Below are 26,127 nucleotides of genomic sequence, written 5' to 3'. Positions count from 1 at the left end.
TTACTGTACATTATGTATCAGATTAGGGGCCTCTAAGGAACTCTGGATCTCATACAGAGTGACCATTGGGTCCTTGGCTACCTGTCTGACCAAGGCCCGTTGTCCTGGATTACTCAGTTAGGCTGAGTGGCCAGATCAGTGAAGACTGCTGGTTGTTCCAAACTTTTCCATTTGAGAATGATGGAGGCCTTGACACAATCCTGTCTCGCAGGTCTATGGACAATTCTCTCGACCCCGTGGCTTGGTTTTCACTCTGACATACACCATCAACTGTGAGACCTTACATAGACAGATGTGTGCCTCTCCTTATAATGTCCAATGAATTCAAGTCTTATAACAAGTGGTCTGGATACTTATGTAAAATGGGATATTTCAGTCTTTTATTTTTCTATAAATTTACAAAATACACCAAACACCTGCTTTTTTGTGGAGTATTGGAGCATTGAATGTAGAGTGATGAAGAAAAAAAATGAATTGAATCCATTTTAAGATAAGTCTGAAACATAACAAAATGTGGAAAACTTTCCGGTTGTACTGTAGGAGTAAGCGGTGATAGTACTGCGTAGTGTAACTAGGCGCGCTGTGTGTGTGTGTGTGTGTAGTGAGCGGCGATGGGACTGCGTAGTGTAACTAGGCGTGCTGTGTGTGTGTTTGTGTGTGTGTGCGTGTGTATTGGAGTGAGCGGCGATGGGACTGCGTAGTGTAACAAAAGTCCTTTTAGGCAAGTCCCTCCAGTCGGCGGCCATATTGTAACGCTTTTTGGGCACTTATCGGGCATCTAGTTCGGCAGAAATGCACGTGCGCAAGGCATCATGACACCAACCTTGCTCCAGCAACGAGATCACATGATTGGCACGATGTATTCACAACACCCCACATGATTGGCACGATGTATTCACATGTCGACTTTTTTGCCACGGAAGGGGTGAGATATGTAGACAACTGCCCTATTGGCGTTACAAACTAACCCCATGCATTTCTATGGAGGACTTTTTGAGTGTTGAGAGTCTCTCTGGTGTAACCGGGCGCGCTGTGTGTATGTGTGTGTATAGAAGACAGGACTGCGTAGTGTAACTAGGCGCACTGTGTGTGTGTATAGAAGACAGGACTGCGTAGTGTAACTAGGCGCACTGTGTGTGTGTATGGAAGACAGGACTGCGTAGTGTAACTAGGCGCACTGTGTGTGTGTATGGAAGACAGGACTGTGTAGTGTAACTAGGTGCGCTGTGTGTGTGTGTACATGTAAACGCAGCAGACAGTGAGTCTGAGCAGAGTTATGGGGTCTGACAGCAGGGGCGGCGGAGTGGAACAGCCACAGACGTCTGTCCTCGCCAGCTGCCTCCACTGCCCCTCACTGCCCACGGCGACACAGCAGCGTGTTACTAACAGACAGAGATCACAAATCTCTCCCTCTATTTACGCCCAGCTCCCCTCTCTACCTTGAATGGCAAGCATTGTGTGTGTTTTGCTTTTATTGTATAATGTATTTCCTACATGCTTTTACCCTCTCCTCCCAAATCAAACAGACATAAGCACCACTACACAGGAACACTGATCTACCTGTGTACTGATTTATCTCTTTTCTACTCCCTGCTCTCTCCCTCCCTCCCTTCCTCTCTTTCCTTCCCTCCCCCTCTCTCCCTCTCACTCTCTCCATGGGTCAGAGTGCCATAGAGTCTCTGTTCGGGGCGTCTCTGACGGGCATGGCCTACTCACTGTTTGCAGGGCAGCCTCTCACCATCCTGGGCAGCACTGGGCCCGTGCTGGTCTTTGAGAAAATCCTCTTCAAGTTCTGCAAGTGAGTGGTCTTCAGTTATATAGGCACTAGTGGCACCTAGTGGTGATACAGTGAAAGTCAGTCAGTTACTCCTCACCAGAGTCATATAAAGGTATCTATCTATGAGGCTCTGCTCCTCACTGTCTGCTGTTTCCTTCATCATTTGTCTTGCACAGGAGATCCATCCACAACAGTGTTGCTTAAACCTGATCTTCTTGTAACAATAACCCTAAATTGTTATTATTACTAATATATATATATATATATATATATATATATATATAATTATTAATATATTACTAATATTACTGTTATTTCTCCCATCTCAGCAATCCTCTTAATGTGTATGTAATATATATGCATGCATATAGTATGTGTATGTGTCTCTAAGGGTGTACACTTTGCCGCTGATGCCAACTTCAGATATCATATATCCAAATGTCTTGTTTGACTACTCCAACACCTTTGTATTATTCTTTAACATGTCCACCTTCTGTCCCCCCCCTTCGTCCTCAGAGATTACGGCCTGTCCTACCTGTCCCTGCGCACCTGCATCGGCCTGTGGACGGCCTTCCTGTGCCTGGTGCTGGTGGCGACGGACGCCAGCTCGCTGGTGTGCTACATCACGCGCTTCACGGAGGAGGCCTTCGCCGCCCTCATCTGCATCATCTTCATCTACGAGGCGCTGGAGAAGCTCTTCGACCTGGGCGAGAAATTCCCTGTCAACAAGCACAGCATCCTGGACAACATCACACTCACCACGTAAGTGCACTGCACAACACCGCCACCTGCTGGTGTGGAAGAGAAATGCCACTGCTATTCGCTCACACACCACGTCGCCTCTTTGCAATGTATTTGTAGTATAGACATTTCTGTTGTTTCTGGTTAATGTTCACTTCAATATTATGAATTCTGGAATTCAAGCCAAACCAAACTAGTCCGATTATTAATATGATTATAGACCGTTCCAATCTGTTCCTAGAGGGGTTTCCGGTTGTAACGTTCAGAACCAACACAGATCATTTGAAATGAAAATGAACCAGACTACAAAATGTCGACTCTAAAACTCAGTGTTGTTTCTGTGCCACTGGAAATGCCTTAGTAAAACTACTGATTGTTTATGCAGTTGAAAGGGTCTACAATCCATGTTCAGGTTTTCCCTTTTCATGTGTGTGTTTCTCTATGGTAAATGTATCCTATGCGTTACGTAATGGCAGGGTTATATAACAGTGCTCATGGATATAGTTGAATCATTTCCTTCTGAGGATTTTCTGGCATATTAATTGGATTTGGGATGCGGCTGCAACCCCAGAGTATATTAATACCTCTATACCTCTCTCTCTCTCTCTCTCTCTTTTTCTCACTCCTTCCCTCCCTCCCACCCTCCTTTCTCTCTTCTCCCTCCCTCCATTCCTCTCTCTTTCTCCCTCCCTTTCTTTCTATCCCTTTCTCTCTCTCCCTCCCTCCCTCTCTCTCTAGATGCCAGTGTGCTCCTCCTGCAGAAGTGACCAATGAGACGCTGCACACTTGGAACCAGACGGGCCACACATCTGCCTCCATCCCCTGGAGCAGCCTCAACGTCTCGGTTGGTGTCACACACACACACACACACACACACGCACACACACACACACACACTCACATACACATTCACACACACAAACACACATACACACTCACATACACATTCACACACACAAACACACACACACACACACACACACACACAGTCTGTCCCATCTCCTCTCTCTCACACACACATATGCATACACACACACACGTCTGCATATAAGCACAGGGTTTTGCATTCACACACATGAACACACTCAAGAACGAGTTTACTAACAGGATCTATACTGCGTACCCCTCCTAGTTCCTTTTTAACACTTTCTCCTGCAGTGCATACAAGCGCACACACACACACACACACACACACACACACACACAAATGCATATAAGCACAGGATTATGCATTCACAATTTCACACAAATGAAATGATCACACTCAAGAACGAGTTTACTAACAGGATCTATACTGTGGCAGCGTACCCCTCCTAGTTCCTTTTAACACTTTCTCCTGCAGTGCATACATACGCGCACACACACACACACACACACAGACTCTACACACAATAACATAAACACACTCACAAACACAGCCTCTCTAGGTGCCTAACTACTGGTGCATGTGTGTGTGCGCGTGTGTGTGTGTGCGCATGTGTGTGTGTGTGCGTGTGTGTGTGTGTGTGTGTGTGTAGATGTGTAACGCCTTCCACGGGGACTTTGAGGGCTCTGCGTGCGGTCATCACGGCCCCTACATCCCCGACGTGCTCTTCTGGTCGGTCATCCTCTTCTTCTCCACCTTCTTCCTCTCCTCCTTCCTCAAGCAGTTCAAGACGGAGCGCTACTTCCCCACCAAGGTGAGCACACCTGCCCCCCACAACCCTGCTCTTACTGGACACACAGGAGGACATGTTTGAACAATACCCCTTTTGGGTGAAACGAAAAGGTAACAAACATAGCTTAACAACAGCAAGCATTTTTCGGAATGTGTTAGAACAGCATTTAGTGTATTTCAGCATAATTACTGCTTTCTACCATTTCACTGTTTTCACCCATTTGAAATATGAGTATGTATTTGTGTGTGTGGCTCTTTGTGTGTGTGTGTATGTGTGTGTGTGCAGGTGCGCTCCACCATCAGTGACTTTGCTGTGTTCCTCACCATCATGATAATGGTGCTGGTGGACTATCTGATGGGCATTCCCTCGCCCAAACTCAACGTGCCCGACCGCTTTGAGGTAACCACACACACCAGCTGGCCCAATTAGACATGTCCCCTCAGGCCAACAGAGACAATAGCGCCATCTGCTGGACATCTGTAATTACTGCACTAGTAAATTATTAAAGTCAGTGAAATGGCACTCTGCCCGCCACATTGGAGCATCGAAGGATTCATGGTTGCATAACTCGAAATGATAACAGACCAGTACAGAGAAGGAGCATGACAAGAGGCCATTTTGAAAAGTCTAGGCTTGATGGCATAGAGTGTTCTATTTGGTAGTGCTTGTCTCATCTGAAGAACCTTTAGTTTTAAGCTGTGTGTGTGTGTGTGTGTGTGTGTGTGTGTTCTCCTCGTCTTGTAGCCCACCTCTAAGAACCGTGGCTGGCTAATGGACCCCGTAGGGGAGAATCCTTGGTGGACGATCCCCATAGCGGTCCTTCCGGCTCTTCTCTGTACCATCCTCATCTTCATGGACCAGCAGATCACCGCCGTTATCATCAACCGCAAAGAGCACAAGCTCAAGGTGTGTGTTTGTGTGTGTGTTATTGTATGTGAATGTGTGGTATGTGTGTCAATGTGTCTGTGCTTTATTGTATGTGGCTGCGTGATATGGGTGTGTGATATGGGTGTGTGTGTGTGTGTGTCAGTCACACACATGTTTGTGCACATGTGTCAAAGGTAAGGAGCTGCATTGATGTAAGGTTAGGTAAAGAGTACAACATCAAGGTGGGAGCTCTGTGTATGTGTGTGTGTTCTAAACTAAAGGAAACAGGTGTGTGTGTGTGCCCACTTATCTACGAGTGTGTGAGCCTTAAAAGCTGTCACCCCCCCCACTCTTCCCCACCCTAAAGCTCCTCTCACACCTCTCTTACTGGCACATAGCTTTTAACATGGTCCTCCCAAACAACACGAGGGTCTGCCTGCCTCCCTCCCCATTAGATTAGACTAAAAGCCCTCCAGGCTCAGTGCGCCCACAGCTCCAGGTGCCAGGCCAAATCACTGCATCTATTCTATCCATTAGTCTGTGGCACTCTCCTGGGACAAATCACTGTGTTTGGTCTGTTAGTACCTGTTGCTTTTTATTTTATTTAAGTCTGCGTGTGTGTGTGTGTGTGTGTGTGTGTGTGTGTGTGTGTGTTCCTGCTCTTCCCTCCCCTACAGAAAGGCTGCGGGTACCACCTGGACCTGCTGATCGTGGCGCTGATGCTGGGCGTGTGCTCCATCATGGGGCTGCCGTGGTTCGTGGCGGCCACGGTGCTCTCCATCTCCCACGTCAACAGCCTGAAGGTGGAGTCGGGCTGCTCGGCGCCTGGGGAGCAGCCCAAGTTCCTGGGCATCCGCGAGCAGCGGGTCACCGGCCTCCTCATCTTCACCCTCATGGGCCTGTCCGTCTTCATGACCTCGGCTCTCAAGGTCTCACACACATAGATACACACACACACACACACACACTCAAACACAAACACCCACATACATACACACACACTCAAACACACACACATGGCAATACATGTATGTTATATGTCTTCAGCCTTCTGTTGGCTTTATGTGGCGTTCACAGCGAGATCTCTGAAATGTGAGTGCTGCTAATATTCTAAACTGTAAGCAAACGGAGGTGAGAAAAGCATCTGAGTGTGAACGCTGCATTAAGCGGCCAGAAGGCAGGCGATGTACAGGTACAGGACATACAGTAGAACATATACGTATTTATTGCTATGTAATTGTGTAATTGCTATGTATTGCACCGTTCTTTAAGTACTCTTTTGTCTTTTAAGTTCAGATCTTAAAAAAGTACACTCAAAATGTGCCAAAACAAGGCTGATATGATGCTGTCGATCTAGTTTGCAGTAGAGCATGCATTTGAAGCTGTGCTGTGGTGGTCCAGTTTCTGTGCAGTATTCATGGTGTTCTGTTTGGCATGTAGTTCATCCCTATGCCGGTCCTGTACGGTGTCTTTCTCTACATGGGAGTCTCCTCTCTGAAAGGCATTCAGGTGAGTCAGTCCTTATCAACCATAAACTCAGCTCAGTTTAAACAGCTTTCACTCCTAATAAGTAACACAACTTGCAACTTGTAAAGGTTTGTGTATTGACAAGGGTGTGTTTGTGTGGGTACATTTATTCATTGTATGTGTGTGTGTGTGTGTGTGTGTTTGTGTGGGTACATTTATTCATTGTGTGTGTGTGTGTGTGTGTATTGACGAGGGTATGTTTGTGTGGGTACATTTATTCATTGTGTGTGTGTGTGTGTTCTTCAGTTCTTTGACCGCATCAAGCTGTTTGGCATGCCATCGAAGCACCAGCCGGACCTGATCTACCTGCGCTACGTGCCGCTGTGGAAGGTGCACGTCTTCACACTCGTGCAGCTCACCTGCCTGGTGCTGCTCTGGGTCATCAAGGCCTCCAACGCCGCCGTCGTCTTCCCCATGATGGTCAGTCCGTCTGGCGGCCAGGCAGTCGGTCATTGGGGACACTACTGTCTGTCTTAGCACACTTTGTTATCCACAAAGCACACATGTCTTCAGTTTGTCAGTTAGAACCTCATCCTCTCTCATACACACTCGCAAGCAGAAGTGCTTTCAGTTTGTCGGTCAGATTCTCACTCTCTCACACACACACTTATGGTAACTCGCAAACAGACATGCTTTCATCTGGTCAGTCAGAACATCGCTCTCTTCCTCACATACACTTTCTCTCGAGCAGACATGCTTTTAGTCAGTCAGTCAGAACATGGCTCTCTACCTCAGATACTCTGCTTCTGGTGAGCAGACATGTTTTCAGCCGGTTAGTCAGTTAGTAGACGGTGTGTCAGACTCTAGTGCAGAGCTCTCCCTACACGCTATGTTACACAGGAGCACACTGTCCAGCCTGTCTCTGGCTGTCTCTCTCTCTCCGGTCTCTCTATTCTGAGAATGTGAGGGAGAGAATGTCTCAGACTCTTACATCAGAGACACTCTGATCGCTCTTGTATTGTCCAGCCTGTCTCTCACTCTCTTACATTGCTTTTTGAATCCTGTTCCGTCAATTATTTGTTTTATTGCTGTTTTGTTTCTTCTCTCTCTCTCTCTCTCTCTTTCTCTCTCATCTCCTGAAGTCCTGTGCAGTCTTATCTCACTCTTTCTTGTTTGTCTGTTGTGTGCATGGCCTTCTGTGCAGGTGCTGGCCTTGGTCTTCATACGGAAGCTTCTAGACTTCTTCTTCACCAAGCGGGAGCTGAGCTGGTTGGACGACATAATACCCGAGAGTAAGAAGAAAAAAGAGGACGACAAGAAGAAGCAGAAGCAGGTACAGAATTATTAGACATTTGTGGCCTAGTGGTTATTGATTATTAAAAATAATTGCAAACCTTGCTTTTCTTGTGGCAAAAAAAAAAATGTTGATTTTGGAAAAGAAAACAAAACAATTTATTTGGTTAATACATGGATTTCTATGAAACGTTACAGAAAACATGCATGTGCAAATACGGGGAAGAAAGCACCATAGAACAGCATAGAGCAGTGCTCTACACGAAAAGATTACAAGAAGTTTTTGTGAATACCGCACCGGAATCGCAATGGTTAAAGAATGTTCAATATCCCTGTCTTCACCAAAAACATCAAAAAACAAGATATAATAAACTATTTACAAAAATGTGAGGGGTGTACTCATTTTTGTAAGATATTAATATGTGAATGGGTCTTTATATGTGAATATATGAAAATGTGTGTACTGTATGTGAAAGGGTCTTTACACACCCATTATTCGCCAACTATTAGCCGCGGTTTATACATCGATTTTGCAAAGCTTCTTCAGCTATGAGGTTAATACACAGGGTCAGTTAATATGGTGTTAATATGGTTTTGTTTTTTTAACTTGCATAAATCACTGTCCTGCAGTTTATACACAATGCAGCTAATACACAGGAAATTACTGTGTATGTGAATGGGTCTTTATGTGAATATATGAATATGTGAATGGGTCTTTATGTGAATATATAAATATGTGTATATGTGAACTGAATGGGTCTTTACATATGTGTGAATGGGTCTTTATGTGAATATATGAATACGTGTATGTGAATGGGTCTTTGGCGTCTGTCCTGTATCCCCCCCCGGCCCACAGGAGGCGCAGCGGAGGCTAGAGGAGGAGGCGGCGGCGGCGGGAGCCTCTCCGTATGCTGGGAGCAACCTGCTGAAGATCCCGGTCCACACACACAGCGGCAGGTTAGTGGCACCCACACACACACAACCCGAGCATCGCCATCAGCACACAGTAGTGCTCTCCAGATGTCTACCGATGTCTGCTGTCTGCCTCAGGAGCTTGAGGAGAGTTATTTCTCAAACTACAAAAAATAGATCATACAAGCATAGACTGCTTGGAATTGCGAGATTTTTTTTTTTGCCTAAAATTCAATTAAAGCTTTTAGTATTTCAAGGCAAACGTATATGATTATGACGATGAAAATATTATTGAATGTAAGTTTAGAGCCACAATAGCTCTTACAACTAAAGTTTTTCCTCACCTGATGGCCATTAAGTCCAAACTTGTCTGTCCTGGACAGAGCCTTCCGAATAGTGGCATGTCCCGCCCTCATGGACGAAGAGGATAAAGGGGTTGGTTCTCCAGAGTGTCTGGATGGCTCGTGATTAAGCTTCTGTAGTGCAGCTTAATCCTGCATGGCTGACCTGTCCAGCAGCCTCTCAGTCACCCTAACTGACCTAACAACATTGCACCTTGTGTGTGTTTTTTTTATTTTATTTTTTTATCGTGCAACAAGAGCGCAAAAGGGCTGTTGTTGCTTCCTGAAGAGCGACTTAACTAGCACATAGCAGCAGCACAATACAAAACAAGTGTCTGTGTGTGTGTGTGCAACAATGTTTCACAGTGCCATGAAAAAATATGACATGGGTGGTTCCAAATGATATAAGCCGACTGAAATGATGTTAAATGACGTCAGTACACTAAGTACTGACCAGTGCTGTGTGTGAGACTGAGCTGAGTGTAATTCCTATAAATACACATATCATTTGTTTTGACTAGTGTGTTCTGATTTGCTCCTTGAGTTCACAGGAGTGGTAACTGTGGTGTTGTGGCGCTATAATACAGTATGTTAATTCATCTGTATTGATGATGCAGCCAACTTGTGCCTATCTGATTTGGTGTGTGTGTCTGTGTGTGTGACTGTGATACGTGTGTCTCACCTCTGCTTCTGTTGTTGGACGCTTTTGTGTTCGTCCATGTGTGTGTGTGTGTGTGTGTGTGTGTGTCCTGCATGCAGCACTGATCTGTCGGCTGTTAATATCACTGATGAAATGAACAAAAGTGCGGCATGGAAAGCGGTCGACCACACAAACACCATGAAGAAAAGTGAAAGGTAGCACCCACCCCCCCCCCCCCCTGGTCAAATCAGAAATCACATACCTACACACACACAGTTTTGCACTGATCACAATACTCACACATTAAAGTGTTATATAGATTAAAACACATTCTATCTCTCTCACACACACACACACTAAACAATACACACACACGCACACTTTACAACCTCCTGCCTCTTTCTCACATATACACTGTCTCTTTTACACACATACACACAGACACACACGCTTATCTGCACCTCTTTAAACACTGCGGACGTGTCATGTACACTGAGTAGAGTCTCCTGCTGAGCTGAGGTCAGAGCAGCCAGGTGTGGGATGTATGTGTGTATCAGCCCCACAGGAGAGAGGAGAGGGAGAGATCACTAGAAACACACAGGGTTTAAGGGTTTTAAAACCAGTACGTTGGTGAATGCTGTACATAAATACTACTGGTACATAATGACTTATTGAATACTCATAAAGACATTTTACAGGCGAGGACGTGATGTCCTTGTATAGAAGCATCATACTGTTACACAGAGCAGAAAGGATTTGTTATTGCAGTTTTCATTTGTGTTCAGTTTTCTTTCTTTTTCTTTATAAAGTAGCCTGCTGTGCCACGTCAGTGTGGTAAAACGTTTCATAAATTGCCGCAACCTTGTCTGTTACATCACTGCAGCTGATTGCAATCGACCCTAACACTCCCCTTCCCACAGCTCTGGCACATGTTAATCATCATTCCTCTGTGTAAATCACATCTCTGCTATGCCAGTAATACCCATCTCTCTCCCTCCCTCCCTCCCCCCCCCCCCCCTCTCTCTCTCTGCCTCCCCCAGCCAGGAGAAGGTGGCATGTGTTAGGATGAACGTGGAGCCTGAGGGCGGGGCTCAAAAGGTGAACCAGGAGACCTCGCTGTGAAGGGTGAAGAACAAGGGGAGGGGGCCCCCCCCCCAACACCAACCCCAGCCGTAGCCCAGTCCTGTAAAATCCACAGAGTCCCCCCCCCGTCCCTGACCCCCTCCTCTTCTCCCACAAAGCCCGCGTCTCCAGCCTTCCCTTAGGGCCCCTTTTCCACCCTCCCCCACACCAGGGTGCTGCAGATCCACACTTGGCAGAGATAGCACCCTCCAGTGAACAGGCTGACCAACTACAGCAAAGACTGGGGGCCAGCGAGCATCCGACAAGGCACAAAGTTAATGCCTGCCCCACACACACACACACACACACACACACACACACACACACACACACACACACACACACACACACACACACCAGTCACCCTGCTCTAGCATCCCCCTATGATGCCAAAACCACAGGGGCCAAGGCAATTGGCCTCCTCACATGCTTGAGATGACTTTTGGGAAAATACATATAATATATGTATAGATATATACATATAGATAGATAGATATATATATAAGTATATATTTTATATTAATATTATTGGCAGAAGTAAGAGTTCTACATCAAAGAACAAAATTATGGTTCAACACAGGGGAAGGTATCAGACGAAGTGTTCCTTTCACTCCAGCATCTGGTGCGTCTGCTCTGTAAAAACATTGGTGTAATCGCTGTTGACAAAACAAAAACATGCTACGCTACTTTCACATCGTAAAACAAATCACAAATTCAGTCCACTCTCTTCAGAAGTCACACCATCCCACAAGTGGACAAGACCAGAGCTTTCCCCCTGTAGTACTGTAGTTCCTTTCTCTAACACTACTGTGAGATGACTTGGTGATCAGTTCTGTGTGCTGCTATTGACCTTTTGTGGTGTGTGTGTGTGTGTGTGACCCTACCCTAAAAACCCATTATGGTCAATGTCTGTAAGAGGGAAGAAACGTGGCATCTTTATGAAGTGAATGTCATTATATTTATATATTTAAAGAGAAGTAATGCCATTGAATGTTTACAGAAGTTCGTCACGTAAAGCAATAGAATTGTTCTGAATGGATTTAAATGTTTTATTTAATGCTTTGCCAGTGTCCACTGTGAAAGCAAGTGACACACGAAAAGCAGAGCTTGGCACTTTTTTCCTCCATTTTACCGGTAGTCTTGTGTGTGCTTGTCGGTTGTAAAACATCCAATGTAATATGTAATGTTAATGTGCGTCCTGCAGAATTTAGAACCCAACGTTTTATTCCATGGATTTACCCTGTCGTGCTCCGTCATCACCTGTCCCCAACGCACGCTGTGTGTACACTTAGACCTGATTGTATGTGTCAGTGTTCCTCCGCGGTCTGTTGCTGATTAGCCCAGTGGTTCGCCACCGTCACCCCGAGTCCACATCCAAGTCTCACTGTGTCTAGCTTTCCAACTAGTGGAGGACTAGAAGAGGACATATCTGTTGGTTGCTGTGCCTTGTGTAACTGGGCCTGTTTGGGTACTGTATGGTATATGTATAGGTTACTATATATGTGAAATGAGCTTTATGCTGAAATGAAAGAGGAAGTAACTACAGGAATTTAAGTAAGGCGAGAGAGCATGCTCGAGGAAGACATTTAACATTGCATTGGTCAGACAGACCACAGCGTAACCTTTTGATGATCAGACATATCTCTCAATCTATTACATTTCTGGTCATAACCTAAAACAAAATGGGCATATGTACTGTGTATATATATATGCGGCACTTTTTCTACTGTATTTTACAGTGAACATATTCATGAAATGTGCAAGATACTACTATGAGGTAATAGTGGCTCCAAATGAGTATTAAGTGAATGTGCACCATATGAACACCAAATTCAATTCCACACATCAAACATCACATTTTCAATCTTTTTTTTTTTTTGCCAAGTCATGTCTTTTTTATGTTCTAAAACATGGGGTTATTTTATATTATATTTGGCGTCACAGACTTGATGGTCACACTGGTCATTTTGACGAATGTGTTTTTTGAAACCTTTCTGCTGTTCAACGTGTAATTTTTGAAATGGTGTTTCTCTGTGCATCACAGTCACTATACTGAGTGTGGAAGTATATATGCTGTTGTGTAACTTGTATCATCTAAGTATCCGTTTCCCATTGCAGTGTCATAGTAAGTCTCCCCAGAAACGCTCGGGTGTTTTTTGAAGACCACGTATGACAACCTCACGACTGCTGTCAGTCAAGCACACAGCCAGGTGGGAGAGATAGCCTCCCCCAGTATATTTGTTCAAATATATAGTAATAATATTTTTTTTGTAAAACTGTTATTGAAAAGCAATAAAAGGACTTTATGTGTAATGTTATCTCATTACTGAATAGGATTAAAAAATAATGCTCTCAACTGAAGTTGTTTTGGCTGAAACTAGTTTATATTAGTGTATATTGGATCTGGAGGTAGGGGTCATTATCTAGTGGGTTTGGGCACTTGCAGGACTTTGAAGACTTTGTTCTCAAACGCGGTTCTGAAGTGTGGGTGGGAGTCCGCCAACAGCAGGGCACAGAGAGCAGGCTTGCCCCTGTTCTCCTCATCCTCAGCGTCCCAGATCTCTGGCAAACTGCAGCCCTCCCTATGTGTTCACAAACACACACACACACATCCAAAGCCAGGAAAAAGAAGGGACTCTCACTGATAATAATGATCTTACTTTGCTCTGCATGTGTCACAGAGAGAATAAAAGTGGATACTACTAGACTGCAGGTAATAATCTCATGTTACCTGGCCCGTGGGAAGCACCAGGTGTTCTCCAGGATGAAGTAGTCCACCTTGAGATCCATCAGCGTCTTCACGGCCTCCATAACCGGCTTACGGCTATACATGCTGTACGCCATCTTGGTCCTCTCTCTGTAACACTCATTAAACTCATTAGAAGTTCAAGTGTAAAAAGCCTGTAGAGTGTCCACACTTGTTGTAGTCTCTCTCGTGCACTATGCTAATGAAGCGCCTCAACTGCACACCCGGTGTAGCCCAGCTGTAAGCATGTCATAAACTATACTGTTGTTAATATCACAGAATGACTCATTCTTATCATGAGGAGGGATCATACTGATAGATTAAGATGTCATGGACACTATACTATCACACATCCCAATTGGGTACCTCTGTCCTGGGTCCTCATCGTGGGGGTGGTTAACTATGGGCCTCCTGGTGGACAGCAGCACGCTCGCCATGGTCGGGGCAGCGCCACCAAACACCGCATCTGAAGGTCAACAGACAAATATAGCAGCATTCAGCTTCAGTAATGCTATGCTGATGGTGGCTCTGCAGACTGGATCTCTGTTGTCAGTAGTGCAACTATAATATGAGTGTTCAGGCCTCTGGAGACCTTTAACTCCATATATACAGCACCCACACCACATATGGGTCCAACTGCCCATGGGGACCTGGATTCGAATCCGGCCTGGGTCATTTCTCAATCCCATCTTTCTCTCTCTAACTCACTACCTATCACTCTTAACTGTTCTACAATAACGGCAAAAATGCCCCAAAAATAAAATACTTTACTTTAAAAATAGTAGTTTAAATAAAATAAAATACTTTAAAAAAAACACATCTGACCTAAATCAGGGAAAATATGCTTGATTCACTAAATCACGTATTGCCCATCTAATCAAAATGCCACTGCTGACCTCAGTCAGATGATGTGGAGCAGGACATATGGACAGAGGACTGAAAACTAACTAACAGTGAATACACTAGTTCTAATCTCCTTTTTAGGCCACTAGGACTCTACTTTGACTGGTCTAGACTCCTCGTGTGGCCCACGGCTCTGTTCCCACGCACCAGTCGGGGTGTTTGTGTTGATCCACTGCAGCAGCTCCTCTTGAGCTGGACTCCTGAAGCCCCCCTGGATCTCATTCTGCTTCTGGAAGTTGGCCGCGCCCTGCACGGCCATGATGGACAGCACACAGAAGATGACCATGTGGTGCTTGCTGCGGTCGCCCAGCCAGTTGAAGAGCTGAGGGAAGCGGGGGGAGAAGAGTGTTTAACTGGAGATGCTGGGAGTGTGTAGTCTCCGCAAGCTAAGTCAATGATGCGTCCCCATTGGAAACGCATGACATGGCACTCGTGCTTGCTCAACACATTTAGCTATGCAATTACATGTCAAACCCTCCTTGTGGTCATGTTCGTGTAGCTTGCGTAGACTATAAATCAGCCCTAAGTGTGTGTAGATGTGTGTGTATGTGTGTGTCCATGTCTCTCACCGGACGTGAACAGAGGAGTGATGCCATGATGCACATGTGTGGGGCCAGGAACACTTTCAGCTTCATGACCATCACAGCCAGCACAGCAAACACCAGCAGCTGCAGACCATTGAACACCACCTGCAGAACACAACACAGCACAATACTACTTCACCTGCAGAACACAACACAGCACAATACTACTTCACCTGCAGAACACAACACAGCACAATACTACTTCACCTGCAGAACACAACACAGCACAATACTACTTCACCTGCAGAACACAACACAGCACAACACAGCACAATACTACTTCACCTGCAGAACACAACACAGCACGATACTACTTCACCTGCAGAACACAACACAGCACAACACAGCACAATACTACTTCACCTGCAGAACACAACACAGCACAATACTACTTCACCTGCAGAACACAAACCAAACTAATGCAGGCACTGCACAATATTATTATTATAATGTACCATACCTTTAAGAAAGTATGTGTTTGCACTAAGTGCACACTGTGGTTATTATTGTGGTTACTGTGTGCAGAGCTCTCACCTCTCCATTATTCAAATCTGGGACCCTGAAAGCAGAGGAGCAGGAATAAGAGTGTGAATAAGCAAGCAGGTCGCACTGATCTCAGTTCATCACTTGAACATCACTTCATCACAGATCTCAGTTCATCATCTTCATCACTTTAAAGATTGTGTTTAATGATGTATGACATTACCCAGTTCTCGCGGAAGCACAATTTGAATTGTCTCTGCAAGACACTCTGGCAATGAGTAACGATGCACGTTACTTTTACCCCCTTGCATCGCGAGGAACCAATCACATCGGTGTATCTGATATAGGCGGGCCATGAGGCAAGCTAAACAGATGATGACAGCACTGCAACGAATCAGTCAGTAAACTTTGGTCGTAGTGTTATCCAATTGTGTCGAAGTCCGGAATAAGTCAGTAAACATTGGTCATAGTGTTATCCAATTGTGTGCAGTGAGATTTTCAAATGTATGCTCGGTGCCACCCCTCGAGTTGGGCCATTTTCATTATTCGTGGCCAGACCCTTAATCTTTCTAGATTACCAGGGGCTGGACTTTCCAGGCTAGTATGACATGACTGCTGCTGCTGTTTTTAGGACAACTTTAAAGAATGAGTTCATGAAACATTGCAGACAGAGTGAACCATTCTAAATACACAACAGAGTATGCAAATGCAGTGTTGACTTACTGCTCAGTGTCACCCTGCGTCTCCTCCTCCTTAACTGTAGGCTGCTTCAGATAGTTTGTCACCTTATACACCGTCTGTGGGGAAGCAGACAGTCACAAACCAGTTCCACAGCCACAGGGACTAGCATGGGCGAGATGGGCTAGTGTCTCACCTTCACCCCAATGAATCCCATGATAATTAGGTTGAGGGGAAGGAGCAGCGTCTTGATGTATCCCAGAATAGTCTGAAAGTTTTGGGACAGTTTTGAACACAGCTGCTATCACAACACAAAGAGACATGTCTGGTATGTAATCACAAGGATGCTTACAAGGTAAAAACAGACAAGGATGTGAAGTTATTTATGTTTATATTTATCCGATTTGGATGATTTGAAGTACCTTACAAAACCATTTTGATAGATAATAACCACTTTAGAATCCAAATAAACTAGACTAGACTGGGGTTTTGCCATCCCAATTCTGGCTTACTTCAGCAAAACAAAACAAAACTCATATTTACACAAGGAATCTAACCTCCAGCTCCATGTAGTCATACTCATCCACACAAGAGTACATCATGGAGAGAAAGTCTTTGTTGAGGCTGAACTTGGAGCTGATCACATTGCTAATATGGACCTTGGGGGAAGAGGAGTGAGACAGAGCATTCAGAAGACAGCACCGTTGCAATGAAACAAACACTCAAAAGTTTACTTTGTTGGGTTAACGGTCAGGTTTTTAATGCTGCCACTAACAACTAATTTTCTAACGACTAATCTTTCAACAAATTTTTCGATTAGTCGACTAATCTAAACAACTATTTTTTTTTTAAAAACAAATGTTTGTTATTTTGTTGTGTCTGTTTTATTTTGAACTCAACTAAAGGGAATACGTAAAATATATATCACCCTACTTTTGTTAGAAGCTGTATTACTGTAAGTAAACTGTTCAAAAACATTATGTATTTAAAAAAAAAAATACCCATTTAAAATGCTACCTTCAGATCTAATGTCAGACCTTCGATAGACTTTATTTGTATGCCAGTGTTGCCATGGACATAGACAACTTCTTTGACCTGAGGCCCGGTCATGGCATACTTTGGGGTCATAGGGCCCACCTACATGAACCCACCCCCCATCAAATTATTATTATATCACATCACAATTACTATTGTTATGCTATATTGTTATACATGCACTTCAAATCAGCCAGTGTTTAAAGTGCTAACATTTTTCACAAAAAGTTTGTGAAAACATGCACATCAGAGGACTGCTTTACTAATGTGAAATATAATTACAATAGTTCCATTGCTTTTGCATGGTTGCATGATAAATACTTCTCAAAACAACAGCAATTATATGGGTGTCATCGTTTTGGGATGTTTCCCTCATGCAAGCATCATACACTGGTAGGCAAATGGAAAGAATAGACATATTTAAAGGGAAACCTGGCAGGATTTCCCCCTCTGCTAGAGAAATTGTGCATTATGCTATTTCAAACTGTGGGAAAAGGTAACGATAAAGCACATGGATTTGTTTACAAGCTAGTGAACAGTTAGCATAAGTTTGGCAGAACTATGTGGATGTTACAAGGTAAGAAACATAATTTAAAACTAGTTTCTTGTTTCTCACTTCTCTTTTCGGGACGGTAGTCTCAATGTTGCAAGGTTGGTTTTCCGCCTGAGGACGCTAGGCGCAGCGGGGAAAGTCACCATTTTCACCGGAACAGGTCATTTAACCATCCAAATGATTTCTAAACGGGTTTATTACATTGAAATAGTTGCCAAGTTCCCCTTTAATTATGCCACAAGCTTTTGGCCACGTTATTCAAATTTGACTATACAATACTCTAGATCCGTGGTTCTCAACCTTTTTTCAGTGTTGTACCCCTGTGAAATATTTTTTCAGCCAAGTACCCCCTAACCAGCGCACAAGAAATACCACTACGCTTCAACCACGACTCCATTGTTTGAGTTTTGACAGTGATTGACAGGTGATGGCGGGTGGCATGTGACAGGTTGGGTCGAACCATCCTGGTATGGGGGGGCTCTGGGTTTTTAGGATAACGAAATTGAATAGCCTACTGAAATATAACATTTATTTTATTAACTTATATTTTCCTGAAATATTTATTAAATAATTGTTTTTAAGTATTTTTGAATGGATTCTACTTTTTAAATATATGTATATTTTTATTTTTTTCATGTATTAGTACTAGCATTGATTTTATTTAGATTTTTAAAGAATTAAAATATAAAAAGCGTATTATAAAAAATCTTATATTTTGACATGTATCTCACCACAGCAAGCACATAGCTCTACGTGCATTTCATGTGTGTGTAGGGCAGACTGTCCTGAATCTAGCAATCTGGCTATCATTGCCATGGTGGAGGGATTCTCTGGGGCTGAGCAATTTACAGACATATGTGGTGTGCGCTTACAGAAATAAATGCAATTTTTTATTTAGTGATTAAAAATGACCTTTCTGCGCTCCATATCTGTGACAGAACATCTGACCTGACTTGACCCGAGTTTACGTGTTAGCCTGTGTGTGACTATGGTGTCTGCACCTATGATTCTCTACAACTTTTTACTGCATTGCCATGAACAAAGTAAAGGCAAAAAAGGTGTTTCTTTGTCCAAAAATGCAGGGATGCAATGTGAGCCTTGAATTGGATGCCATGCAGGAATTTGCTAGGATCTCAAAACCGGATTCTGAACATCCTTTGCCATAGATAGACACAATAGCGTTGAATTATAAACATACTTTGCCACAAAAACAGACAAAAACGTGTCAGCAGAGGTCGAGCTATATGAAGTTATTATTTTGCTGTCACTTCGTCTGGGTTATAAAACAAAATTTACTTCATATAGCTCGAAGGATGTACTTGGTACCAATGGATAGCCCTGTGTCTCCTCTTCCATCTGATATGCTTGCCATATCTATGCGTTCATGGGTTCGGGAGTAATTAAAACGAGAGTAATGGGTGCGCAGGTGAACGCAGAGAAGACTGTAAATATGATGCAATTTGATTTCATTTCATGATTTAATTTTCATACTTTAACGTACAGACAAGTGCGTGGTCTCGTTGGAAAGCCCCACTTCTGCTCTGTCACGCAATAACGGTTTCATCTCGCTGCGATGAACAGTTACGGAGCAAAGTAACAGAGAAGAAAGTGTGTGTTTTTGACGCACTTTGCGTCAATCGGGTTCTAAGGGTTAAAATCTCACGTACCCCCTGGAGTGCCGTCACGTACCCCCATTTGAGAACCACTGCTCTAGATGGTGTATTATAGTCTGTGCTCTGTTTTTATGGAAGTTGCATAAATCCACATTGTTCTATTAAATGTAGTTTCATAATTAAATAGCCTTCCAATAGGTTGAATTGGAGCTTTGCTACCAACGTTATCAAGTGGTTTCAGTTTCTCTCACGCATTGAATGAACGCTTATCCACCATTTAATTGTATGCCTCTGTTTGATGACACCAAATTAGCAAGTATTTCCTACTGATTGCAGAAACGTTTGTTTTCTTTTTCTGTCGGTCCGTGGTTCCTTGATCAATTGCGCAGCAAATCATCAGATGAAGCCCCGGGAATAATTTCACTCCGCGGCTCCGGAGTGTTCACCTTACGGCCGGTGCTGGTCCGCGCGGCCCATAGTTTGAGAAACGCTGCTTTGAAAGGCGACAGGAGTTGAGGACTTTGCAAATAACGACTCTTCGACTAAAAAAATTGCCGTCGACTAATTTTCATGGTCGATTAGGTCAGCACTACAGGTTTTATTATTTTTTATTTCATTATTTTAAAAACTCACTCGGGCAGTTTGCACAGTTACATAACTGTCATTCTACCCCAAATGGAAACACTTCATCTCATCATCAATTAATTTACAGATACCATGACTAAGATTGAGTTCAAGTGATAGGCTACCTGCTCTTGCATAATACACTTTTGAACATTAGTAAGATTATTTTCTATTCATGCAGCTACTTGGAAATCCTATCCTACTAACAAAGGACTCACATCACTGGTACCAAGGACGGCTGACAATGTCCACTTCAGAAGGACAGTGAGGCCAAACCAGGTAAAGCCTTGCACCAACTTCAATTGCCCAGAAGAATGAAAATGGTTAAAGGTTACTGCTCCAGTTCAAGCTAGATAGCTGTACCTGTAGAACTAGTGTAATGAAAAAGTATGTATTCATTTATTGATGTCCATAAATCTCTTACAGCTCTTTGGCCTCCGTGCGGGTAATCTTTGAATAAAATGTCCCTGAAGGAGACAACAACCTGAAACAAAGCGACCGAAACATCCTTTTCAATGACAAAATGCTAACAAAGACATTATTTTGCACAGCTCTACTTGTTCATAATATCTTTGCTACCAGACAAAAACAACTTGGGACAGCCAGAGCAAAAGAAAGCAGATTCAACATTCTTCTTTACAATATCATAAAAAAACATGAATTAATTAATTCCTGAAAATATCTCTCAAGTTCATGGTGCGAATCCCAACTATGCCAGTGCGACATGTGAAGGGGCCTGGGGTCACTTACCCAGCCTGCCAGGAGCGCGGAGCCGTAGAGAGATGACGGAGACGTGTTCCCAAATAGCAGCACAAAGCACACCGACGCCGCTGCCTGTGGGAAAGACATGAAGGACGCCGACTGATGAGATGTGTGTACTCATTTAAGTCACAGTCTACTGCACTGTTGTTAACATAAAAACTACCATGGTCTCTCTGTTCGTAAAAGGCAGAGGGGGCCATCTCTTTCATTGCTAATAATACACTGACTATGATGCTCATTTTGTCAATAACTAAAAGGATAAGATGTTCATTCCCTTTGTAGACAATGTAGATGCTATACGACTGTTTTTGCTAAATGTGTTGTTTTTCCACAAACGTTTGTTGCACTCTCAGGAGTGTACAGACACTCACCATGTGGACAGAAATCAGGGACTTGAGCAGTGAGGGGTTGATGTATCCCATGACATAACAGGCATAGAGGCAGGCAACCTGTGAGGAGAAAAAGAGTATCAGCCTCAAGCCCTCTCTGCCACCAACAGACGTTAGGAACATAAGGCTGTTCGTACAGCCTGCTGAACAGAAACTATAGCTTTAAGAACTGGCTAGGAACAACAGACGAAAATTAGCCTGTATGGCTAACTCCAGCTTATTTGCATTACCTTGTCTGTTGATTAATGATAATAATTGATGATGAGCACTGTCCCTATTAACTAAATAAACAAATACATAAATAAATATAAAGTTACGCTCTTGCCTGAGTCAGCAGGATGTACTGTGATGTTGGCCAAGGGAGCATGAAGAGAACGTTACACGCACCGAGGGCTGCTAGAACCTTTCGCCCAGGGTTCTGGTTCCTAGAGAACATCAGTGTGGACAAAGGAGAAAGGAGGATTCCAAGCTATCAAATGCAGAATAGGATGGTTGAGATGGCAAGTTGGCTAAAAGTCTGCTGTTTAGCTAAGTCAGCCATACCTGATAATGTAGGTTAATATAAGCATCTGCATGACGAAGAAAGGGTAGGAGAAGCTCTCGCGTAGAGGAGGGGTCCACATGACTCGAGTGCTCTGTGACACACACACACACCCACACACACACACACCCACACACACACACACACACACACACACACACACACACACACCTCAGCAACAGAAGAAACTTTCTTCGTATGTGCTTGATGTTTGTGTGTGTCTATGTATTGCATATTGGATGAGTGCGTGTGTCTGTGTCATGAGCTTTACTGGTTGACCCAGTCTCAATCAGCCATGTATCCACTGAATGGTGAACAGGTGGAGATCAAACATCCTTTTTCCCCCTGTGCTTTTTGACTTACTTCAGCATGGTTAAAGAAGAAACAAAGAACACTGACGAGACCTCCCAAACGAGAAGAGCTGGAAAAAGACGTAAAAGGAGAAAGCAAGATGAGGACCAACACAGCAGGATAAAGGATTAGAGGATAAAGAGGAAGAATGAAACTAGGGCTGCACAATTCATTGATCGAAATCACAATTTGAACTAAAGCAATTAGCTAACCGCAAAGGCTGCAATTAATCGTGCAGCTTGCAACTCTGTCCCATTGATTAATCTTGTCACATCTCATTTTTATATTCATGCTGTCCTCCTTGTGTGACAGACAGTGAAGCTCACCTAACAGGAGTGATGGGATTGTCGTGCACTAGACATGCTCACGAATCAGAAATGGACCAACTTCAAGCGATAGTTGGAATATTGAACTGAAGCATGTCTTTCAAAAATTATATTGCAAATCAAATCGCAATATCTGTCAGAAAATTTGCAAATAGATATCTTCCTCAAATGGTGTAGCTGCAGCCCTCACCTTAAATTCTTAAATTCTTCTCAGAGCATCAAGCCATCCACAACCTTGACTACCCCCCCCCCCCCCCAAAAAAAAAAAACCTCAATACCTTATATGTTTTACTTGCCTTAGATACGTCCCGTACAGGAAGAGAAGACTCATCATGAGGCCATTTAGCACAAAGACGCAGGTGACATAGAAATAAGCTGGATCTCCAAGGCCTGCACACATTACACAGAGCATGCCATACATACTGCTACAGTAACAGCGGTCACCTCTGAGAAGTAGGTTTTACTGACTACTACAGTGGCTAACGAACACTGTCAAATGAAATACAAAGTACCATTTACCACACAAGACAATAACACAATACACAACACAATAGTACAATACACTGTCGCTTCTACTGATTTGTGTCTTGTACCTTCACAGCCTTCCACTGGAGTTACGTCATTGATTCTGTGGATGTCGTAACAGGCCTTGCTGGGAAGCCCAAAGAATTCTATGAAACCTGTATATGTTCTGTGTAGATTTCCAATGACTATCTACTAACAGACAATTAGGCCAGCCATCAAAAGGAGCACTCACATAAATCGGCTGTAATGTTTTTTGTTTGTTTGTTTTCTAAAGGAAAAATAAGTCATTCAAATTACACCAGTAGAACATATACTTGAATGTGTGATAAATGAGCTTTATACCTCGGGATAGAGATTAAACCTCTTGAGGGCATTGATGACTTTTGGAGATTCTGACAGATGATCGTTGACAAAAAAACGCAACCCAGAAGTAATTGAGGGCGACTCAATGTAATTCTTATAGTAAGAATAATAAAGACCCTGGACAACAAATGAAAATGGGAAAACAAATGAGGTCTGAATGAATCATAAAGGATAAATGTAATTTAAATGTATTTTGAATTAAATAAACAGAATGGAAATTGTTATTATTATTATTATTATTTACCATTTCTGTTCGAAAAGCCATTTCCTTCTCCAGGGTAGATAAGTGTGAAAAATGTCTGTCATTCTCAAACAGACCATCAAGATGCCGCCTGCGCCAGAGTAAGGTGCAAATTATAGGTTGGGTAACTGGGTCAAACACTGAAGCACAAACAACTGACTCAGAAGGACTTCTTGGCAATAGTCTACCACCACTCCAAAACACTGTCTATCACTCATTTACATTTTACATTTATTCATTTAACAGACCCTTTTATCCAAAGTGACTGACAGCAATAGAATAGCACATAAGACACTAGTGCAGAGGAGACCTAGCTACCACTGCATCTGTTAGTACCGGAGGATAGGAGTGGCTATTATAGGTACTGGGGCCTCATTACAGAAAAATATCCTAACTGCTTGTCCTATCTTAACTTAAGTTTCAAAGATAGGAAAAATCCTATCTTCCTATTACAGAAGCAGTTCCTAAACTCATGGCTGTGTCCTATCTTATCTTAACTTAAGAAATCCTAACTGTAACTGTCAGTTAGATTTTTAAACCGGCAATCATCCTGTCATGCCTGTTTCTATGATTAGAATGTATACAAGACTGCCTGTTTCTATGATTAGAATGTCAGGTTTCAAAGATGGTGTTCTAAAGACAGTTGTTTGCTCAAGATGGACAAACCATAATATCAGAGAGAAATAGGTCTAGGTTAGGCCTATGTATGAAGAAAGAAAGTGTGTCAATATTGATTCATTTGATGAACAGGATAAAAAGATGAAAAACAAAAAACATATTTATAATAATAAATACCGGTAATAGTCTAATATTCTGTTATAATTATTCATATTTAATTGTTATAAATGTTATAAATGTTATAAAACACATAGCTTATAGGCTACATTTTTAAGTTTTAAGGGGGGGGGGGATTATTGACATCTGCTGTTGTCAGTGTGCAGGCTATCCTCAAAGAGTATAGAAGTAACAGGTCATCAGTGTTGAGTTGTTAGAGGTGCTAGGAGGTATTGGAAGAGATGCGCCTTCAAAAGTTTTTTGTTTGTTTTTTGAAGACAGAGAGGGACGCCCCTGCTCATCCCTAATACGAATAATTAAATGCAAACGGTCTGTCCATTGTCAGTCTGTAAAAAAACCATTTAAGAAAGCAGACTTTTTGTTTAACCAGGTAACTTAAGGCTCCACTTACCAGTGTACAATACCAGCTAAAAGTGCTGTGGAGAAACAAGAGGAATAAATGTCAGACACCTAACATTATCCAAGTGATAATTGACATCTTGCCCCTGTTGCTCTTGGGTGCTCCTTGTTGGTGCCCCCCACCCAATCCCAATCCTCCCCCACCTTTTTTATGCAGTCCTTGCCACTTAATCTACTAAACCCCTCTTCTACTGCACTTTTTACCCCCCCCCCCCCCCCATTAATGCACAAATAGGCTGACACCAGACATAATTTCACTGCATTTCTTACTTCCAGTAACTATATGCATGTGACAATAAACTTCCTTGTATCCTTGTAAGTGTATAGGTTAGGCCTAAGTTAGTTAAACCTAATCACAATAGTGATAGATCGTTTGTCTGTGTCCTTAATAACCAAATTAGGAAGTGTACCGATAAATTACACATTACCGCTCATTCATGCTGACGCTAGACGCTAACTTAACGTTAGCTTTGGTAGCCTAGTGATGTGATCTCGCTGGCTAGTGGCTGATGGCCTAGTGCTACTGTTAGCTTTACGTTAGCAGAGTTGCTGCTAGCGGTCAACTTCGTGTTAGCATGACTGGTCATTTAAATACTCACCCATAAGCAAAGTAACTCCCAGGTTCAGAAAGGCACGATGTGAAACACCAAAATTATCTTGCACGAATGAAGACATGTCGTTAAAAAAAATATTTGGGAAAAATGAAGACCGTGATGCAATCTGTTTCGAGGGCATTGACAGTTGTTTATCCCCTGGACAATATCCTTCACAATTGCCACTATTGTCCAGCTGTCGGAGCTTAGCCCCCATATCACCTATCCTACAGTGACAGAGATTTGTACTTTTAATGTACTTGAAGCAAGATATATCGAAATAGGTTTGAGGCACGAGAGATTTACATAGGTGTAACGCTAGCTTCAGCTAAGACTGGTTAGCCAGCTAGCAAAATGTTTAGATATAAAAAAAAAAATGTTTGTCGGTAACCATGGCAAGCTCAGCGCTGAGTGACGTTAATCACCAAAGATCTTAGCGGAGCGTGTAGCGCTCTTTGCTTCCAACCAACGATTGTAGACTAAAGGTTAAACATTATCTTCTCACTTATTTACTGGCTACTTTAGTGATGCTGATTGTAGACTAAAGGTTAAACATTATCTTCTTAATTATTATGACCGCCGCGCAGCGAAGCGGCGGTCATATAGGTTTAGTCAGATTTTTTTTTTTTTTCTTTTTCGCATGTCCAAATTTCTGTCAATGATTCCCGGGACACTGAAAGACCGGGGTAGACGAAACTTGGTGGGCATGTAACCCCACATGGATAGCATGGAACCATCGTTTTTCGTTTTGATCTGTAGCCCCCCCGCTGGACTGCACCCCCCGAAAGGAGGGTAGGGCAGACAC

The 26,127-nt window shown here is 43.2% G+C and overlaps 2 protein-coding genes across 6 annotated transcripts in view; one reads left to right on the top strand and one right to left on the bottom strand.

Annotated features, from left to right (window-relative positions):
- LOC143140979 (sodium bicarbonate cotransporter 3-like) overlaps positions 1–13,125 on the top strand; it is an 85,021-nt gene extending 71,896 nt beyond the window's left edge. For 4 of the 5 annotated variants that reach the window (XM_076302170.1, XM_076302172.1, XM_076302167.1 and 1 more), the window contains 13 exons: positions 1,665–1,798; positions 2,294–2,539; positions 3,257–3,362; positions 4,036–4,197; positions 4,462–4,575; positions 4,921–5,082; positions 5,721–5,972; positions 6,484–6,552; positions 6,817–6,990; positions 7,715–7,843; positions 8,660–8,760; positions 9,816–9,911; positions 10,737–13,125. In XM_076302170.1, coding sequence (XP_076158285.1) covers positions 1,665–1,798; positions 2,294–2,539; positions 3,257–3,362; positions 4,036–4,197; positions 4,462–4,575; positions 4,921–5,082; positions 5,721–5,972; positions 6,484–6,552; positions 6,817–6,990; positions 7,715–7,843; positions 8,660–8,760; positions 9,816–9,911; positions 10,737–10,818 — 1,827 coding nt within the window. In that variant the 3' untranslated portion in view covers positions 10,819–13,125. Of the gene's footprint in view, positions 1–1,664; positions 1,799–2,293; positions 2,540–3,256; positions 3,363–4,035; positions 4,198–4,461; positions 4,576–4,920; positions 5,083–5,720; positions 5,973–6,483; positions 6,553–6,816; positions 6,991–7,714; positions 7,844–8,659; positions 8,761–9,098; positions 9,151–9,815; positions 9,912–10,736 lie in introns of all 5 variants that reach the window. The other variant, XM_076302171.1, reaches the window with a different exon arrangement.
- Positions 13,126–13,237: 112 nt separating this feature from the next.
- Positions 13,238–25,464, bottom strand: LOC143140003 (protein C-mannosyl-transferase DPY19L1-like). Its single transcript, XM_076300847.1, has 20 exons — positions 25,329–25,464; positions 24,722–24,746; positions 23,539–23,626; positions 23,274–23,411; positions 23,000–23,120; positions 22,703–22,796; positions 22,093–22,150; positions 21,732–21,823; positions 21,514–21,613; positions 21,167–21,248; positions 20,788–20,867; positions 16,770–16,871; positions 16,409–16,513; positions 16,258–16,331; positions 15,586–15,610; positions 15,037–15,156; positions 14,615–14,789; positions 13,931–14,030; positions 13,550–13,675; positions 13,238–13,400 (listed from the first exon to the last, which is right to left on the bottom strand). The coding sequence occupies exons 1-20, from the start codon at positions 25,462–25,464 to the stop codon at positions 13,238–13,240; spliced, it is 2,004 nt and encodes a 667-aa protein (XP_076156962.1).
- Positions 25,465–26,127: the final 663 nt, after the last annotated feature.

Source organism: Alosa pseudoharengus, unplaced genomic scaffold, assembly GCF_046254945.1.
Source record: "Alosa pseudoharengus isolate Yale_2024_CS ecotype anadromous, Long Island Sound unplaced genomic scaffold, YU_APseudo_1.1 YU_APseudo_1.1_scf_23, whole genome shotgun sequence".
NCBI classification, from domain to species: Eukaryota; Metazoa; Chordata; class Actinopteri; order Clupeiformes; family Clupeidae; genus Alosa; species Alosa pseudoharengus.
This window is presented reverse-complemented; position numbering and strand designations above follow the sequence as displayed.

Excerpts from the sequence above, each read along its gene's own strand:
- LOC143140003 (XM_076300847.1), bottom strand. The coding sequence starts at position 25,464 with ATGCCCTCGAAACAGATTGCATCACGGTCTTCATTTTTCCCAAATATT. Across the intron at positions 22,797-22,999 it reads TCCAGTGGAAGGCTGTGAAG|GCCTTGGAGATCCAGCTTAT; the intron begins GTACAAGACACA and ends TAATGTGTGCAG. Across the intron at positions 16,514-16,769 it reads ATGACTACATGGAGCTGGAG|CAGCTGTGTTCAAAACTGTC; the intron begins GTTAGATTCCTT and ends GTGTTGTGATAG.